At 45.3% G+C, this 21,149-nt stretch overlaps 1 protein-coding gene across 1 annotated transcript in view; it reads left to right on the top strand.

The window, feature by feature from the left end:
* LOC111966884 (fibulin-2-like) overlaps positions 1-20,880 on the top strand; it is a 51,215-nt gene extending 30,335 nt beyond the window's left edge. Inside the window, 16 exon segments of the mRNA XM_070444617.1 lie at positions 3,772-3,886; positions 4,550-4,679; positions 7,414-7,633; positions 7,972-8,196; positions 9,325-9,429; positions 10,198-10,299; positions 12,399-12,406; positions 12,408-12,534; positions 15,381-15,518; positions 16,455-16,598; positions 16,755-16,883; positions 18,073-18,083; positions 18,085-18,198; positions 18,406-18,697; positions 18,789-18,912; positions 19,514-20,880. Coding sequence (XP_070300718.1) covers positions 3,772-3,886; positions 4,550-4,679; positions 7,414-7,633; positions 7,972-8,196; positions 9,325-9,429; positions 10,198-10,299; positions 12,399-12,406; positions 12,408-12,534; positions 15,381-15,518; positions 16,455-16,598; positions 16,755-16,883; positions 18,073-18,083; positions 18,085-18,198; positions 18,406-18,697; positions 18,789-18,912; positions 19,514-19,871 — 2,342 coding nt within the window. The 3' untranslated portion in view covers positions 19,872-20,880.
* Positions 20,881-21,149: the final 269 nt, after the last annotated feature.

The raw sequence follows: 21,149 nt of genomic DNA, 5'->3' as shown, positions 1-21,149 counted from the left end.
ACTGTGTCCATAAAATGTATATACACTGCTCAAAAAAATAAAGGGAACACTTAAACAACACAATGTAACTCCAAGTCAATCACACTTCTGTGAAATCAAACTGTCCACTTAGGAAGCAACACTGATTGACAATAAATGTCACATGCTGTTGTGCAAATGGAATAGACAAAAGGTGGAAATGATAGGCAATTAGCAAGACACCCCCAAAAAAGGAGTGATTCTGCAGGTGGTGACCACAGACCTCTTCTCAGTTCCTATGCTTCCTGGCTGATGTTTTGGTCACTTTTGAATGCTGGCGGTGCTCTCACTCTAGTGGTAGCATGAGACGGAGTCTACAACCCACACAAGTGGCTCAGGTAGTGCAGTTCATCCAGGATGGCACATCAATGCGAGCTGTGGCAAAAAGGTTTGCTGTGTCTGTCAGCGTAGTGTCCAGAGCATGGAGGCGCTACCAGGAGACAGGCCAGTACATCAGGAGACGTGGAGGAGGCCGTAGGAGGGCAACAACCCAGCAGCAGGACCGCTACCTCCGCCTTTGTGCAAGGAGGTGCACTGCCAGAGCCCTGCAAAATGACCTCCAGCAGGCCACAAATGTGCATGTGTCAGCATATGGTCTCACAAGGGGTCTGAGGATCTCATCTCGGTACCTAATGGCAGTCAGGCTACCTCTGGCAAGCACATGGAGGGCTGTGCGGCCCCACAAAGAAATGCCACCCCACACCATAACTGACCCATCGCCAAACCGGTCATGCTGGAGGATGTTGCAGGCAGCAGAACGTTCTCCACGGCGTCTCCAGACTCTGTCACGTCTGTCACATGTGCTCATGTGCTCAGTGTGAACCTGCTTTCATCTGTGAAGAGCACAGGGCCCCAGTGGCGAATTTGCCAATCTTGGTGTTCTCTGGCAAATGCCAAACGTCCTGCACGGTGTTGGGCTGTAAGCACAACCCCCACCTGTGGACGTCGGGCCCTCATACCACCCTCATGGAGTCTGTTTCTGACCGTTTGAGCAGACACATGCACATTTGTGGCCTGCTGGAGGTCATTTTGCAGGGCTCTGGCAGTGCACCTCCTTGCACAAAGGCGGAGGTAGCGGTCCTGCTGCTGGGTTGTTGCCCTCCTACGGCCTCCTCCACGTCTCCTGATGTACTGGCCTGTCTCCTGGTAGCGCCTCCATGCTCTGGACACTACGCTGACAGACACAGCAAACCTTTTTGCCACAGCTCGCATTGATGTGCCATCCTGGATGAACTGCACTACCTGAGCCACTTGTGTGGGTTGTAGACTCCGTCTCATGCTACCACTAGAGTGAGAGCACCGCCAGCATTCAAAAGTGACCAAAACATCAGCCAGGAAGCATAGGAACTGAGAAGTGGTCTGTGGTCACCACCTGCAGAATCACTCCTTTTTTGGGGGTGTCTTGCTAATTGCCTATAATTTCCACCTTTTGTCTATTCCATTTGCACAACAGCATGTGACATTTATTGTCAATCAGTGTTGCTTCCTAAGTGGACAGTTTGATTTCACAGAAGTGTGATTGACTTGGAGTTACATTGTGTTGTTTAAGTGTTCCCTTTATTTTTTTGAGCAGTGTAGTATGTATAAGATGGAAGTAGAAGCCTGAGTGATGTTGTCCATTAGTTTACTCCATTTAGGAGAGGGGTGGTAGGGTAAAGAAATAAATACAACGTATAATATTGAGATCTCTATCTCAACCAAAAATCTAAGTTAAAGAATAGGAATAAATCTAATCAAACATTAAATTAACTTTAAATATAGTTCGAGTTTATTTAGGTCTGTTCTTTAACTTAGATTTTTGATTGAGAGGGAGATGTGAATCCAACATATCAATGATTATGTTGGATTCACGTCTCCAACTAAAACAAAAGTTAAAGAATAGGATTAAGAAAGTGGCTCAGATGGAACTATCCAAGCACTGGTAACATCTCCTTTAAGTTTTAATATTTGGTTGCCTTGTCAATTCGATATGACTTTTGTAATACAGTAAATAGCCTAAAGTTAAGGCTATCTTTACAAACTAATGTAACAGTTTTTATTCAACATTAGAATGAGTAACAGATCCACGGCCACATTCTGAGACTACTGTAACTATAAAAGTATTATTATGTAATGATGGAAAGTGTGTATGTTCAAGAAAGCATGCAAAGGTCGCTGGTCTGTGAGTTCTTCACAATATAAATATCTGTGCAGAAGCTCAAACAACATTGATCACTTGCACTGTGTACTTTTAATGTAATCTCAACTGCAATCCAGGTCATTTGGTTATGTTGGATGAACCTGGATGAAGCACATGAAGTTATTTTTTTATATTTTTTATTGAACTTTTATTTAACTAGGCAAGTCAGTTAAGAACAAATTCTCATTTACAATGACGGCCTAGGAACAGTGGGTTAACCGCTTTGTTCAGGGCCAGAACAAGTTCTTATATAGTAAATAAAAAATATCTGACATTGTATTCCCATTCGCTCTTTGTTGTGCTTTTAAATGGTTTAAAGTGCACCGAAAACACATTTAGATGACAACTAAGTCAACAATCAGACATTGTTTTTCCATTGAAATGTGGTTGTGCTTTTAGATGATTGAAAGCATAGTGATAACACATTGGGAATTCAACAAACTTCAGGCTGTCTTTTTTTAGTGGGTGAATAAAGGTTGAAATCTCATTGATCAACGTGTCAACCAACGATTACCCACATATCCAAGTTGAAATGACATGGCGTGCCCAGTGGGACGCCTTGGTTAGAAAACACGTTGCGTTAGCAACACAATTTGTAGCAAACAATGAGTTTGGGTGGGAGAAATGTCCTGAAAAAGGCACATCATAGATTCACCTAATTATACCAACCAGAGTGATAAAGTATTGTAGGCTACAGGCCTACCTTTTAAGCAGGCATGGCTACACTCGGGAAACATATATTTATCCTGGAGGGTTAGGTTCAGTCTGTCCAAAGAACTACAATACAGCACAGGACGCGCCAATGAAAGTTGGAATCGATGATCTGGAGTCCTCGTAGTCATGACCACTGAGGAGGCCAAGCATATTTTTTAACTCTAAATGAGACGCTGTTTTTTCCTCCGTCTGTTCCTAGTGATGTATGGGGGTGGTAACGTGTTGCCTGAGCACTGATTAGCCTTCAAGCTAAAATGTAGGATGTATTGGCTCTGAAGTGTACTTTATAGAGTCTAAGGTTTCACAGTGCTCCCTGCCAGGAAAACACACCGAGGTGGAAAAGAACAACATCGCTTGGTCCTCATTCTGCCGAATGTGTATTCAGTCTATTCACCAAAAACACATTCAGACAAGGTCTCTAACTCTTAAAATGCACTGTGGAACAGCAAAAGTCAAACTGGGATGCAGACACACTCTCAATAAACTTGCTAGGATTTATTCTATTTTGATATTGCGTGGACGACAATCTTACACATTAAAACCTGACTTCCGTGAAGGACTGAGCGAGATCTGTAGCGTGAATGGTACAGTCTGAAGAGTCTGAGATTGCCCCGTCCAATGGTGATCTCTTCATTATCTTCTGTTACTTTTTCCCCCCTCCATTTCACGTGTTCCCTCTGAAACACTGACTACAACCCTGTCTGTCTGTCTGTCTGTCTGTCTGTCTGTCTGTTGTCTGTCTTGTCTGTCTGGTCTGTCTGTCTGTCTGTCTGTCTGTCTGTCTGTCTGTCTGTCTGTCTGTCTGTCTGTCTGTCTGTCTGTCTGTCTGTCTGTCTGTCTGTCTGTCTGTGTTTCTGTAGTTTCTTCCAAGGAGTTGGTGGAGACCTGCTGTGAGACAGGGGAGAAGTGGGCCTCAGCCAATGGCCACTGCAGCAACATGGAGCTCCCCAGAGAGGACAGACACTCCATCTGTCGGTAAGCCCATGGAGACACACTGGACACAAGTACGAGGATGCCCAAGAGTTTGTCCTGGTCATGCTCAGGGTCCTCCTTAGCTACAGAATGTCTTATAAATGTCAGCTTTTACTGCTTTCACTAATGCCAATGAGGGATGGCCTGTCTGCCAATTTTGTTTCTGCTTCAGCCAACTTGTCGTTGATGGCAAGGCAACCATTAGTTTAGTTCATTCTAATTTGTGTACATTTTAGCCTACTTAAAACATGATCATCTTATACATGTATTCTTACAGTGTGTGATTTCGCTTTCTGGGCCCATCTCGTTATTGTACAGCATGATTCAATGAAAGTTGTCGTTGATGTTTCGAATATGAAGGGAATGATATGACTTTCTATCTACAATTTGATTACAAGTGCCAAAATATCAAAACCAAACATTTTACAGGCCCTCTCATAATCTTTCGAAAATTATATTATATTGCACAGCATAATACTGTTCATGTTTACCTTAACAGACTTCCAATTTGGTTCTATAACAATTCCAGACGATGCTGGTTTTGGCTAGAGCTAGGCAAAGATAGCCAACCTACTACTAGTCGAAGACCACAGTTAGGCATGGGTACAGTCGAAACACTGCRTCGCATTCTCACATCCCTCCTGTGTTTCTCTCTTTCTCTGCCAGGACGGCTCAGAGACAGTGCTGTCTTGGCTCTCTGAAGGAGAGTCACTGCTTCTCTGGTATGAATGCAGCCAGAGAAGGAGCTGTGTGTGAGGTGGACAACAATGACCAGTGTGGAGCTAACTCCTACAAGGTAAAGGTGCTTCCCATGGTTCTGGTGGTTCTACACCAGAGTTGTGGGTTCGATTCCCACATAGGCCACATTACATATAGTGAGTAAAGTTCTGTTGTTCTTGCCACAACCAACTCCTTGAAAAATATGCTCCGCGGTGCACACAACTCCTACTTCTGTTTGAATATATGTGCTTGGATTTGGAGGAAATAATTTGTTAAATGTCCATATATTCTTGTGCGACCCTGTTTCCTGAACTGTTAAGAGAGCTGACCGAATTTGCAGGGTCAGTCCCCAGAATGATTTAAGGTCAAACATAGCCTACCTGGAATGAATTTAAATCAAACCAACTATCTCTACAAGACATTAATAGCCACAGTTTCATCGATTAACTGTACAGTACAGAGACAACTTTAAAAGTAGTTTAAAGAAAACCTCCCTGCAGATTTCGACTGGCCCTAGTTATTGCCATTGAAGACCACACCAAATCAGGAGGACCGTTTAGAATCCCTCTGTGATTCAATGACCTCTTATTCAATTTAGACAACTAACAGAGGGAGGACTATGTTTGTGGGCAAGGTTCACACAACTTTATGGTTCACAGTCATGAAACGAGGTTGCAGTACTGCAGGAGATGTCTCATGCCGTTTTCAGCATGCTCTCTAGATCAATAGCTTGGACTCGCTGGTATTTTGAAAACAGCAACAATATTTCATATTTCTGGGAAAATTTAGCTATMTAGCTCAAGGTCTGTTATGGCCATCAGTGAGAGTCCAGGCATTGTTATGTAGTGTGAAGTGTATTAGCCCATAATTCCAGAATCATTCATCTGCCATTATACCTGTGTTCCAGGAAGTACCCAAGGCGCCCGGAACAGTAGGGGGCCATTATATATACAGTTGTGGCCAAAAGTTTTGAGAATTACGCAAATATTCATTTCCACAAAGTTTGCTGCTTCAGTGTCTTTAGATATTTTTGTCAGATGTTACTATGGATTACAGAAGTATAATTACAAGTATTTCACAAGTGTCAAAGTTTTTGGGGGACAATTACATGAAGTTGATGCAAAGAGTCAATATTTGCTGTCAATTAACTTCTTGGCCACATCCTGACTGATGGCAGCCCATTCTTGCATAATCAATGCTTGGAGTTTGTCAGAATTTGTGGGTTTTTGTTTGTCCACCCSCCTCTTGAGGATTGACCACAAGTTCTCAATGGAATTAAGGTCTGGGGAGTTTCCTGGCCATGGACACAAAATATCAATGTTTTGTTCCCCGAGCCACTTAGTTATCACTTTTTCCTTATGGCAAGGTGCTCCATCATGCTGGAAAAGGCATTGTTCGTCACCAAACTGTTCCTGGATGGTTGGGAGAAGTTGCTAACGGAGGATGTGTTGGTACCATTKTTTATTCATGGCTGTGTTCTTAGGCAAAATTGTGAGTGAGCCCACTCCCTTGGCTGAGAAGCAACCCCACACATGAATGGTCTCAGGATGCTTTACTGTTGGCATGACACAGGACTGATGGTAGCGCTCACCTTGTCTTCTCCGGACAAGGTTTTTCCGGATGCCCCAAACAATCGGAAAGGGGATTCAGCAGAGAAAATTACTTTACCCCAGTCCTCAGCAGTCCAGACCTTTTGCAGAATATCAGTCTGTCCCTGATGTTTTTCCTGGAGAGAAGTGGCTTCTTTGCTGCCCTTCTTGACACCAGGCCTTCCTCCAAAAGTCTTCGCCTCACTGTGCGTGCAGATGCACTCACACCTGCCTGCTGCCATTCCTGAGCAAGCTCTGTACTGGTGGTGCTGAATCAACTTTATMAGACGGTCCTGGCGCTTGCTGGACTTTCTTGGGTGCCCTGAAGCCTTCTTCACAACATTTAAACCGCTCTCCTTGAAGTTCTTGATGATCCGATAAATGTTTGATTTAGGTGCAATCTTACTGGCAGCAATATCCTTGCCTGTGAAGCCCTATTTTGTGCAAAGCAATGATGACGGCACATGTTTCCTTGCAGGTAACCATGGTTGACAGAGGAAGAACAATGATTCCAAGCACCACCCTCCTTTTTATGCTTCCAGTCTGTTATTCAAACTCAATCAGCATGACAGAGTGATTTCCAGCCTTGTCCTCGTCAACACTCACACCTGTGTTAACGAGAGAATCACTGACATGATGTCAGCTGGTCCTTTTGTGGCAGGGCTGAAATGCAGTGGAAATGTTTTTTGGGGGATTCAGTTCATTTGCATGGCAAAGAGGGACTTTGCAATTAATTGCAATTAATCTGATCACTCTTCATAACATTCTGGAGTATATGCAAATTGCCATCATACAAACTGAGGCAGCAGACTTTGTGAAAATMAATATTTGTGTCACTCTCAAAACGTTTGGCCACGACTGTATACTCAAGGCCTTGGTGTAATGTTAAATATTGTCTTTCACCACCCCGCCATGGGCTCTACATAACTCAAGTCGTATAACACTTCTGCACAGCCACACTATATCTCAATGGTCACTATTTCAGTTTAATGTTTCACTCTCCCCCCATGTAGCCTGAACGATATCCTGCTGAGACGGAAGATAGAGGGTTGAAATAATTGAGAGAGGTGGGGATAGATGTGAGAGAGGAACTTTGAGCTCCACGTTTTATATGAAACCCCTTAAACATAGCATACAGTATATTGTTTGACCGTACAGTCTTCTTCCAATCAGGCACAATGGATATGGTACATGTCGATGTTGAATCTGTCCACCCTATAGGAGTGTTGTAGCTGCTGCTCTCTGGGGCTGAGGTTCCGTAGCGAGGGCCACCGCTGTGAGGCTCACCAGTACCTGGGTTACCCCTGCAGCCACGTCTTCCTCACCTGCTGTGAGGGAGAGGAGAGGGAGGCAGGGGAGGAGGGAAAGGGAGGAGAAGGAGATGGCTGGGACAACCTCAAAGAAAGGCCCGCACTGGCCCCCACTGCAGTGCCAAAAAGAGGTAGAGTCGTGCAGACACACACACACACACACACTACACACACCACTGCACTGTCAAGGGGTAGTGTAACACACCAGTGTACTGCCAAAGAAAGGCATAAACGAGAGCCTCTTTACCTCTCCTTACTAAAGAGAGGCTTTGTAGTGAACTCTTCCCACTTTGTGCATCACACTACCCTGCCTGAATGAGGGCAGGTTATTACTATACTGTACACTCTTTTATAAGGGATAAAGTTCCTGTTCTGTATTCTCTTGTATCTAACCGCCTTGGTTCATCTGCTCTACTTGACTCTATTCTACCGTACTTGACTCTATTCTACCGTTCTCCTTGTCCTGTAGTGTCAGACACCCCGTTCCCTAAAGAGGCCTTCTCCATCGGGGAAGAGGAGGAGCAAGAGAGGGAGAACACGGCGGAGGGCCCTCCAGAGATGGAGGATGTAGACGAGTGTCAGGTGTACCAGAGCACACTGTGCCACCACAGGTGTATCAACACCCCCGGGTCCTTCAGGTGTGCCTGCTACCCTGGCTATGTGCTGCAAGAGGACGCGGCCAGCTGTGTACCAGGTAAAGGGAAAACTTCTCGTAGGTTATTAGAGTATGTCAGACCATGCACCTTACAGTACTCCACTATACTGTATGTGGAAGATCACTTCGCTAATAGCCTGGGTTTCCGACTGTTTCGGCATTGAATAACGGCACACAGTTGCCTTAATTGGCAAGACGACGGCAAGTTGGATAAAGTGGAAGCAGATTGGAAACCCTGAAGTATAGAACAGTTATGCAAATGTAAGTCCATAAAACCACTGAAAGAGGACTGATTCTGGAGTGTGGCACTCCAGAATGAGAGTGCCAAAGCCAACAGTATGATTGAGGACATTGTGCCAAAGCCAACAGTATGATTGCCGGCATTCCGTGTTTCCAGATTCCTGCTAGTCTCTATCGATCTGTCTATATTTATCCACACTCTGACAGTATATGATGTTCCTGCTCTAACTGGAAAGAGTTCCTGTCTACTGTCTGATTGGACGATCATTGTTTATCGAGATAGAGCATTCAGAATCACTTCCTGATCTCGTAGAGGTGCTCACCTGATAGCCAGTAGGCTAATGCTCACCGCCATCTGATCACGTTTAGATTGCAGAGACTGATCTTGAAGATGAAGCTTTTTTTTAATGAAATGGTTAGATGTCGTACCTGTATATCATTAACGTCTCATATGGTTTCGATGGAGCCTCTTGTCACAGTTATTACAACAGTAGCCTACATACATTTAGATGAGTAAAGAAAGTATTTCCAGGTATTTCCAACCTACTGCACTGTAGGCTACTGTAAGTGTATTAGACCTTTAATGGGGCTTTCACCAGCATACGCCTGTCTCAACAGGAATCTGATGTGAGACCTACTTTACAGAAAATTACAGTGAGTCTGCAGGTTGAGTCCCACTAATAAAAACACASGTTTGTCTGCAGGCCACGCCTTTTCAAATCGTACCCCAACTCTCTCTCTCTGTCTCTCTCTCTCGCTGAGGGAACTTTTATCTGTGCTCTGTGGCTGTCTAGCCRCATATCTGTGGATGAATTGAAGGCATATCACAGATTTCTCCTTGTCCACAAAGGTAGGATGACTTGGTGGTTTGTTGGTTATGCTGTTTAATTGGTCTTTTCCGTGATGAGTTTATTCCTCTTTTCACAGAGACGGTGGATGAAGAGAACAGACTGAGAGAGGATGACAGGCCAGAAGTTGGGTCTACCTCCACCGCACCCCCCACCACTACAACCCCTGTCAACCCCTGTGAGGGTGAGTACAACCTCACTGTAGGCCAGGGTGGTGCCTTTCTACTGTAAACCTGGCAGACCACAATGTCTACTGTGTTTTCACATCTTAAAACCAGTTATTAGTCTTGATAGGAGAAACCAAACYCAGGTCTGGAATCAGTGTGTGAAAGTAGTCCCATTAGCAATAGAGGAACCATTAGAGAACAGCATATTAGGTAGGAAACAGAAATGTAAATCATTAGACAGCCACCCGTTCCCTTAAGAGACCCCAAGGCCCAGAAGGTTTTCAGTTATGCACCCTTCTAGTGTGATTCATGTCACATTCCTTCACATGACAGTTTTTTCCTCGATACCATTGAATACCATTCCATTAGTTCCCTTCCAGCTATTACCATGAGCCCTTCCCAATTAAGGTGCCACCAACCTCCTGTGGTTTAAATGTCACATACAAGTATTCCGATTGCATCAAAGGCCATGAAGCTCATGTGTGTATTGAGAAGTCTCCAGCCATCCCTGTGTAGTCCAGCATATTATATCTAGTGTGGGTCTCCTCAGGGTGTGTGTTTGCCTCCATAACTCCAGGGTGMGGTCCGGTCCCAGCGCCGCAGGAGGAAATATAATACAAACAGGTCAGGGGTCAAAGTGGAAACAGGAAATGAGTGAACAGGGATACAGTAAATCACACAGAGGTTATCTAACACACACACGCAAGGCCAGGGACCTGCCCACTCTGACTTATGTCACCCTGACTACAGTGTGTTTTGATGTGATGTTGTGCCCCTCTGAGCAGGAAATAGCCACTGTATGCAACAGTGCTCCTCAGTGGCCGGAAGGCCTCACTGCTCCTGTTCCCCAGGGTTCTCTCTGATGGCTGACGGGCAATCCTGTGAAGGTAAGGGACTCGCACYCACACACACAGAGCACTAATCCCCTTTTCTCATGATGACACTAGAGGAGACGCTCAGCTGCAGACCAACAGAACCTCATATTCAGGAGCAGGCTCCACTATGGGATTAAATGAGTTTATATCTATGTGATCTCACACTACACTACTACTCGTCACACACGTCTACCGGTTGACCAAATCAAATCAACACACAATATGAGATTGTATGGTTCAGTGGCGATCGGTGACATTTAAGATGAGGGAGGACGATATATATTTTTTATGAGCATGGCCTTATTTCTATTACAGCATATTGGATGACTGTCATTCATATTCTATTCACCCAGTTCAATGTAACAGCGATAGGTTTAGGCTACTGCATGATACTCAAATGTTCCCTGTTCCCATCATGGGGTTGCTACAACCTAGCCTATGAATGAAAGTTTACAACGTAGATGCACACAGGTCGAGAGAAACATTTGAGGTGACAGACAGTGACACATTCAATACCGCCTTGCACACTCTTGCCTGCTTCTAGCTGATCTAGGGTGTAATCATTAGTCCAACAGTTGCAAATGAGAGTTCTATTGGACAAATTTGTTTATCCCCGTTTCGTTCCGTTTAAGAAATGTTTTTCAACAGTACCYGCAGAATGAATACACCCCTGATCACGCGTAAACACAGTTCACTCATAGTAGCCACGTTATATTCCTTCTCGCATCTATGCGCTCTCCTCCTCTCACCTTTTCCCTTCTCTTGTGGACTTCAATGTACAATACATCAGCTGTATGTGACCAGGCAAAYAAAACGGTCCAAGCCAAACCGTATCATAATCGCTACACACAGCCCACATCGTTGTCACCATATTAGCTAAAGTAACATCATAGTCAACATAGCTAATGCCTTAGTAAACCTACAGAAATCATGCATTAACGTTACAGTGTACACTAGGTAAGCAGTTTATCACATACACCGGCGGACCCCGGTGGRAATAAATTAGTWAAACCAAAAGCTTACCTTGACTTGGAAGTTCCAATGTTGTGTTGGATAGTCATAGTCAGGTAGCTAACATAGCATCCCTCTGTTTGAGCAGGGTGTTTGAGCAGGCTAAACTAGCTAGRTGCATTTTCAAGTTACGTAAGTGAAACAATGACAGTCTCTTTCTCTCTCTKTCTCTCTMTCTTGCTTCTCCTTCATTTTGGAAGAAATGTATTTGTTCAAAACTGTTCAACTYTTGTCTTTCTCTCTKTTTGAGTCAACTACTCACCACCTTTTATGGACTGCAATGRTAGCTAGCTGTAGCTTATGCTTTCAGGACTAAATTCATTTTCTGATCCTTTGATTGGGTGGACAACAGTTCATGCTGCAAGAGCTTTGATAGGTTGGAGGACGTCCTCCAGAAGTTGTCATAATTACTGTGGAAGTCTATGGAAGGGAAGAACCATGAGCTTCCTAGGTTTTGTATTGAAGTCAATGTACGCAGAGGAGGACAGAAGCTAGCTGTCCTCCATGGTGCTACTGTGGACCTTCATTGCAAGACAGTTTGTTTTTATCAATTATTTGGTGATGTACATTTATTGACTATAGTTTTATGTTTTATGATTTGTATGAAATTCACTGAGGAATAAGGTCCTCCCGTTAGTCCTCTGAGGAGCCCTCACTGGTGTGGTTGTGTGGTTGTGTGATTCTTACGATGAAGCCATCTCTTCTTGCAGACCTAGACTTCCTGCTTGGTGGCGGTGGACTGTTCTGTTGTGACGTGGTGAATGGTGGTGCAGTGTGTTGACAGATCTCTCATTGTGTGAGACTTATACCCAGTGGTCGTGCCCCCAATCCCTCCTCTCTGTGGAGGCCAAGGCCAGGGCCATGCAGGCTGCTTAATCTATCTGGGGCTGGCACTGTGTTGCACTGAGAATTACACACGACTAGAGGTGACTATAGGGGTTATTATAATGCTCTCTCTCTCTCTCTCTCTCTCTCTCTCTCTCTCTCTCTCTCTCTCGTCGTCTCTCTCCTCCAGCTCTCTCCTCCCTCTCCATCTCTCTCTCTCTCTCTTTCTTCTCTCTCTTTCTCTTTCTCTCTCTCAATCTCTTCTCTCTACACAGATATCAATTGAGTGTTTGATGTCCACCCATACCTGTCAGATGAATGAGCATTGTGTGAACACGGCTGGGAGTTTTGTGTGTCCGCGTCAGATCACCTGTCCTCTGGGTTACCAGATCAGCAACGATGTCTGCGAAGGTACTGTGGCTGCAGTCTGTAGCAGCGCCCAAAGCATTCACTCTCCAGTAGGCACATGTATCGGCGTAACTTGTAGCAACACAACAACTGTGCATTGACTTGACCTTTCACAAGTGTGAGGGAAAGCACATTGTTGAGCTTTACAATCACAGTTGCCACCCTTGGGAGAGTGACTATGAGTCAAAGGTTGGGAGCTGCCTATCAGTTCTGTAACCATTCGTCATGTAAGCTACAGCGCAGTTATAACACCATTTCGCAACTGACCGCGCAAGCAAGTCTTTTTTGATACTGAATATGATTACAAACTAGATAATAGCACTATGCTGTAGTTTCGGTTTTTGCTCTGTCTCTGTACGAAGAACTCATTTGACGTGTGTTTATGTTGGTTGTGCCCACTGCTCCAATGTCAAAGGAAACCTCKGAGCGGTCTTCATTATTTCCATAACCCACACTTGGCAGAGTATGCTAACGCCGGGCTCTTACACACAGCCAGTGTGCTCCGAGATAGATCTGTGTGATGAGCGGGTTGTTAAAGTCCTGTTGGCGATCACTGAAGGATGAGTCTCAATGGGCTCGGGTAGAGGCTTCAATGTAAATGAAACTCACACGGCGGGGAACCAAATGAGCATTTAAACAGGGCTCATAACGGCTGCCACTTCAGACGGCTGGTTGGAGTCAGGTGTGTTTCTGCTCCCCTTTGAATTCCCTGCCCATTACTTCTTACACATCGACCACATCTCCCTCTCATCGACTGAAGTCCACAACCCCTCCTCCTTACAGAGAGAGCAACGTCCTGGAACCAGGAGCAAAATCCTCTCCTCATTGCTTACTCCAGTTGATTGCCATCCCCAATTTCTTAGCTGATAATTGCAATCCCTGCTTGGGGGAGAGTGAACTCCCTGGTCTCTGTGAGCTCATCGAGCCAGTTCCCTCCTTGATTTGTTGTGAGCCAATTACCTTCCTACAGTATTGCTTTCACTGTGACTGAACTCCCTGCTAATCTCTCACACGTTTAACCCTAGTCTCTCTCTGTCTCGGTGTGTCTGGGCCTGTCAGACCCGTGCTAGCCTTACCAGGCATGTCTCAGGGCCGGGATGGTGTTAATAAGCTAGTTAAACCATGCCCTACCCAGGGGACGTACTGGGGCTTTAGCGTGGTACATACTGTATAATTTCCCTACAGGGATCATGGAGCCTCACGCACACATACAGTACATACGGTGTCACGCACAGTGTAGGACACACACTTGGTCGCTTGCTGCATGCACACGCATACGCACAGACACACACACACATAGCCTTGTATAACTAACCTTGTCGGACACACAATTCAGTCCCATTCGAAATCCTATTTTCCTTAACGCCTAAACCTAACCCTTACCCTATCCCTAAGCTTAAACCTAACCCTAGTTCAACCTAACTCTAGCTCCTAACCCTAAACCTAATTCTAACTCTAACAGTAATTCTAACCTTAACCCTAATAGCATTTGAGCTTGTGGCGACAAAAAAAAAAGTCCCCAGTTGGTCAAATATTTGTTTGTTTAGTATTCTTGTGAGGACTTCTGTTCCCCACAATACACACACACACACACACACACACACACACACAAAAGTTGGCTCTTTACATCCTGTTTATGGCAGATGTGATTTCCCTACAGTGATGAGGCTCTGGACAGCAGCAGGTATGACAGCTGGGGAATCCCAYTGTAGACAGGTGGAGGAGCTACAGCACAGAGCTGGGTGGGTGGAAATGGGTGGTCCCTTTGATATTTTAACTGGAAATTGTGCACCAATATTGCATTTTTAAAAAGCCTGTTATATTAAGTGAATTGGCCTTTAACGTAGACCACGTGGATGATTGACTTGCTAAAGGGCCACAATGCAGCATTTTGACATGTCAACCCTGTGTCGCCTCTACGAAGATTTTGACCCACTTAACCCCAACATCTTTCACCATCATTGTYAAACCCTAGTTATTTTGTTGCTTTGACAAAGTCATTTCTGAAGATGATTATTTACTTCATGTGGTTAGTGATTCATTTACATCTGTCCCTCATTTTAAGGTGAACCCTGCTACGTGAACTGATTTTTTTTTTTACCTCAAAAGAAACATTGAACATTTAATAGTCAAATCGTAGTGTAAAWGCAAGTGAGTTAGTTCTACTCTTCTTGGCCATTTGCTGGTGTTTTGTGGTGGAAAGCTAAGCAGGGTCGAGCATAACACYTCAACCCTGTTACCAATAGATAAACGGGCTAGAAATGTGTTAACAATTTCATTTGTTTTCGTGAAGCTTGCCAATCCCTGTTGCACACAACAAGCTTCCATTTTCCCCTGTCACAAGGGGATTTACGTCTGATTAAGATGAAATCGTCAACCCTGTTGTCGTCAACCCTGAGAACACTAGAGAACAGTCAGACTAATGCACACCACTACTGTCTGACGGGCTGACTCAATGGAGACAATTCATCATGCATAAATAATAAGCTCTACCCGCTGTAGAACTACTGCAACGAGGATGATTGATAGTGGGATCATTCCTAAGATCCTCTCTGAAGTCGGAACACAAACCCTTTTTATTGTTGAGGTCGAAGAAGTCTTTGGATCGATCTACGTGAAATGATTTATCTGGCACTCTATCTCAGAGCCACAGTGACACCCAGTGGTTACAGTAGACATGACACTCTAACAGGCTTGCAATGTATGAGTAGTTTTGCTTCTCTTCAACTCAATGGATTTACAAATGGATGACAAACGGACATTAGTTCACCAGCCCAAAAAATGTGTCGTGTATTAGGTTTTTTATTTCTAACCTACATCCTGTTTATAATCACTGTCTCTGTCCACAGATATTGACGAGTGCGTCCAGGGGACTCATGACTGTGGGCCAGGCTTTGAGTGTGTGAACAGTGAGGGTTCGTTCAGGTGTAACGCCAAACCGCAATGCTCCATGGGATTCACACAGGACACACATGGGAATTGCATCGGTAAGAGGGGCTGTCCGCACTGACTGGGTGGGTTAGGCCTGGGCAGACCTGGGCCACTGTTAACAACTGTAATAGTATGCACAAAACAATATGAACATAACTATAGTAGTGTGTCAAAAATGAACGTCATGGTTTACCCAGTCCTGATCAAGTAAAGAGGGGCTAAATGCCACACGAGTAATGAGGTTTAAACCAACACCCAGCAGACCAGCCTAGGTACAGAGGGGTRAAATGCCACACAGGTAGTGAGGTTTAAACCAACACCCAGCAGACCAGACCAGGTACAGGGGGGTTAAATGCCACACAGGTAGTGAGGTTTAAACCAACACCCAGCAGACCAGACCAGGTACAGAGGGGTTAAATGCCACACAGGTAGTGAGGTTTAAACCAACACCCAGCAGACCAGACCAGGTACAGAGGGGGGTAAATGCCACACAGGCAGGGGATTAGAGGGGAGCACAGCAGACTGCAGCCGGGCGGATGAAAGCCAACCCTCCTCCTCCAGTCAGTACATTCTGATGCTGAGGAATGAGCCTGAGGGACAGGAACTGGGGCATGTCTAGGCAGTTCTGAACCACTGTAAAACATTGTAAAATGCACAGTTAGAAGATTAGAAATTAGAGTTACACACACACACTCACGCACACACGCACACACACACACACTCACCAAAATGATCCCAAGGAATGGAAGTGTATGCTGTGTCTGCCTCTGAGTAACACAGTTTAACTAAATGGCTGCCCCTCTCTCTCACTCTCTTTGTCCCCTCTTTCTCTTTGTCCTCTGGTTTTCGTCTGTTCTTCCTTTTCCATCCTCCCTTCTCAAACTGTCCCTCCACACACCCACATCCCCTGTTCCCTCCTCCCCCCATGTGGCCGACCCTCTCTCTTCCCTCCGTGTTCATCTTCCCTCCATCACCCTCTCTCCATCCATCAGACATAGATGAATGTGGTGTAGTGGGCCAGCCCTGCAGTCGTGGCTTTAACTGTATCAACACAGTGGGATCCTACAGTTGTCAGATGAAGATCATCATGTGTAACCGTGGTTACCACGCAAACCCTGACGGAACCAGGTGCTTAGGTAAGAGGTGGAGTAGTATGCATATCTGTGGTTTTCATTTTCATGGTTACCACCAACAAGATCTCTCCTCTCTTCCTCTCGCCTCTCTCCCTCGCTTCCTCTCTCCCTCGCTTCCTCTCTCCCTCACTTCCTCGCTCCCTCACTTCCTGTGTCCAGATGTGGATGAGTGTCAGAGCGCTCTGCATCGCTGTGGGGAGGGACAGATCTGCCACAACCTGCCCGGCTCCTACCGCTGTGACTGCCAGACGGGCTACCAGTACGACATGTTCAGGAAGATGTGTGTGGGTAGGTACTGTGTGGCCTACTGGCCTCAAGCAAAGAAGTCCACGCTTTTCACTTGCTTATTGAAATGAACTCTTTGTCAGAATAGTTCTGGATCATTTTGGTAGGCTGCTTGCAATATGGATTCAAATGTTCAGATGCTGTTCTGTCTCTATGGCTCTCTCTTAAATTGAGAAGTAACATATAGTCCTCTCTCTCCGAGCCCCCACACCTCACCTTCATACCATTCCTGTACCATACCGGGGTATATGGTATTACCGGCAGTGCACACAAGGGGCACTYTTTCTTCACAAATATATAAAATAACACAAAAACACKAAAAATGTATTTAGGCAGCAGGGAGGGGATTGATTGTCTCTGCTGTAACCAAGAAGCTTGATCACTAGCCACTTAGCTAGCAAGTTAGCAAACCAAATGCATAACTGGAGCCCTGAGCTGGAGACACAATATTAGATAGTTACCTTGTAGCTTTTTTACGGTACATATTTGGTATACCGCCAAAGCCTATTTTGTTCCTCGCCTGGTCTTCTCTGTATTGTGTCAGAGTTGCTGCAGTTAGTCTCCCAGGCAGCCAGTCAGCCAGCCAGCCAGTCAGCCAGCCAGGCAGCCTCTGCAGAGAACAGTGTGCTGTTTCACTGGGTTGTGACTTTAATAATAATGGACTCCAGTGGGATGTTTAGACTATCAGCAGGCAGCTGGCCCCTCCACTTCACACCCCTATTCACACACACACACATACACACACTAAGGAGGTGTACAAAAACACATACATGCGTTTTGTAAATCACACTTTCTCTCTCACACCGCACATTCTCTCGCTCTCTCCTCTCTCTCTCTCTCTCTCTCCTCTCGCTCTCTCTCTCCTCTCTCTCTCTCTCTCTCCTCTCCGCTCTCCCTCTCTCCTCCTCTCGTATCTCTCTCTCTCTCTCTCTCTTTCCTCCTTTCTCTCCCTCTCTACTCCTCTCTCTCTCTCTCTCTCTCTCTCTCTTCTCCTCTCTCCTAGCTCTCTCTCTCTCTTCTCTCTCTTCTCTCCTCTCTCTCTCTCTCTCTCTCTCTCTCTCTCATCTCTCTCTCTCTCGCTCTCTCTCTCTCTCTCTCTCTCTCTCTCTCTCTCTCTTCTCTCTCTCTCTCCATCTCTGCTCTCTCTCTCTCTCTCACACAACACACACAATCTCCCTCCCAACTCTCGTAGATGTGAATGAGCTGTTGGCGCTACCCCGGCCTGCCCTGTGTGCCCAGACCTGTGAGAAACACCCCGGGATCCTATCAGTCTCCTGCCACCGCCCGGCTTCAGCTTATCCCAGCATGGCAAAAGAACGTGTGAAGTGAGCGTGTGTGTGTCCTGTTACACCCCCAGCAGGACAGAGAAGGCTTTTGTTCCCCCCCCCCCCGTCACACCTCTACAGGACTGTGAGATTGGACTGATAGTCTAAAGCCAGTAGTGGCCGTTGGGCGGGAGAGACATAGACGTATTGCATTCTGTGACGCCATGCACACCGTGACAGCGTTTCGTGAGTTACTTTGAAATGCGGCGGCGGCGGTTTTCATTCCGTCTTTGAATGTCTTCACAGACGTGAACGAGTGTCTAACCAACCCCTGCGGTCAGGAGTGTGCCAACATCTATGGCTCCTACCAGTGTTACTGCAGACAAGGCTACTACCTAAGAGAAGATGGACACACCTGCGACGACATTGACGAGTGTGCCCAGAGCATTGGCCACCTGTGTTCCTTTAAGTGTGTGAACGTCCCAGGGAGCTACCYGTGTGCCTGCCCTGACTACGGCTACACCATGTCTCCCAATGGACGCGCCTGCAAGGGTGAGGAAACATGTGATGATGGGATAGACACACGCCATACACCTAAGACATACACACATTACCTCTGAGCTGACTATGGTTTGGGTTACAGACATAGACGAGTGTACCATCGGGGCCCATAACTGCTCCTTGGCTGAGACCTGCTACAACATCCAGGGAGGCTTCCGCTGTCTGTCCTTCGACTGTCCACAGAAGTACCGCAAATCCTCTGACACGTAAGTTACTGTATCTCAACTCATCCGTTATCCCGGCAGTTGAAATTGAAGAATTTTAAGCTTCTGTGTTGTTGGAAAAGTTCAACAAAAAAATTGGGCATTTTCAACAGTGTTTTCATGTTGCCCTCTGGGGCTGGTCAACTGTGTTCWCTTGATTTTTCTCAAAGCTCAAAGTTCTTTTGAGGTCTTTCTCCAATCTGGTGCAGTGTACGCGGGAGGGAACAATGTTTCCTTTGAGGGTAATGTGTCAGGCTGGGTAATCTGATCTAAGCTGTGAAACAGAAAGCCCACCTGGGACAGAGGCCATGATACATCAGCTAGGAGTAGGAAGATCTGTCTGGAATCACATGATTGAGTTTATGGCTTCATCTATCTTCTATTTCTCTTTGGTCTTATTTTGAAATGACCTAGACAAACAGACATGTTTTGCCTATAAGATTCTGACCGCTATTATTTTATGTTTTGATTTCATGACTCTGGCTCTCTGACTCGTTATTTTTACTATACTCATTCTGTTTATTTAATTTTTTAAAATTTATTAATATTGTTTTTCATTATAGTGATTATGTGTGATTCTGACTCTCATTGGCTGGTCCTCTAGCCGCTGTGAACGACTGAGCTGCCCCAACTTCCTGGACTGTCAGAACTCTCCCCTGAGGATCACCTACTACCACCTGAGCTTCCAGACCAACATAGTCATCCCCGCCCAGATCTTCCGCATTGGCCCGTCCCCTGCCTACTCCGGGGACAATGTCATCATCAGCATCACCCAGGGCAATGAGGAGAACTACTTTAGCACGCGGAAGCTGAATGCCTACACAGGCGCAGTGTACCTGCACAGGCAGGTCCATGAGCCCCGGGACTTCCTGATCGACGTGGAGATGAAGCTGTGGAGACAGGGCACCTTCACTACGTTCCTGGCCAGGCTCTACGTCTTCATCACAGCCAACTCACTCTAACAGACTGGCCCCCAGCCTCCCCCTGCTKCTACCCACCCCCCTAATGGACAGCCAGTTCCCCTCTGACCCCCTACCCCTCAATGGACAGTATGGATGTTTGACAATAAGTCAGTCAACTTCCATAATCATACCAGTTGCCCAATTTTATAACACACTGATGATTAGGGTTGCAAAATTCCTGGAACTTTCTATAAATTCCCTGGTGTTCCCGAACTCCTGAATGGAGGATTCCCGGAATCAGGAGGGAATAAGCAGGAAATCCGGGGAAATTCGGGAAATACAATTTCAAACCAGTATTTCCGGAAAACCATGGAATTTATAGAACGTTCCAGGGATTTTGSAACCCTACTGGTAATAGCAAAAGTCGTTTTGCACTGTGAAAAGAAATATGTTTGAACTTTAAAAAAAGAAGTGACCTGGCTGCCTTAGAATTGGTTATGTCCACTCAGTAGGTGAAGATGAGTTGACAAAACGTCAAATGAGTGACATTAGTTGATTTACCTTGAAATCTTCAGTCAGTGGGCTAGAGGTAACTCGTTTTTACAGCCGAGAGCAGGGGTAGGCTGATGGAGCTGATGGTCGGGGGGCCGGAACATAATTATTGCAATTTGTACACAAAATTGTGGAAATACTTGGGAATACATTTCCTAATTGTATTTTTTTACCAAATCACTTGCGGGACGGTTTTGGCTCGCGGGCCGGATGTTGCTGACCCCTCGTCTAGAGTGTCTTTAACCCACTAAGACAGGTTGTGTTGTCAGTCAAAAAGTTACAGTATCAGTGCCTCACTCCAAATGATCATTTGATCTTTCATCTRCCTTATGCTGCTGTTCCCTCCTATCCTCTTGAAGAACTTTGTACCACTATGCTAATTTAATATCGCAGTATATTATGACATGTATTTGTACCTCTGTATAATTCAGACACATTATGCCTGGATGTATCATATTTCTGCTGGTTTTGTAAGCTGCAAATTATTGTGTTTTTTGAACTAAAACTACACAAACTGTTTGCTGTTCCGTGTCTATATAACCTATAACAGTACCCATATACGGTGAACAGATTCAAATGAAATACCAGGCACGTTTCTGGACACATAAAAAATCCAACTTATGAAAAGCCATCAATTCAATTTACTTCAAAGTAAACCAAGTCACTGCTACTCCAATCACTGTTCACAAAGTACAAGTGAGTCCAGACAAGAATTTTCAACTTGTCTTAGACTTGGGTGAAGGTGATTACGATATGTCAGAACATGTCACACCGCAAATACACATG

The sequence above is a fragment of the Salvelinus sp. IW2-2015 genome, linkage group LG7 (assembly GCF_002910315.2).
Source record: "Salvelinus sp. IW2-2015 linkage group LG7, ASM291031v2, whole genome shotgun sequence".
NCBI lineage: Eukaryota > Metazoa > Chordata > Actinopteri > Salmoniformes > Salmonidae > Salvelinus > Salvelinus sp. IW2-2015.
The sequence above is the reverse complement of the archived record's forward strand: the minus strand, read 5'-3'. Positions and strand labels throughout refer to the sequence as shown.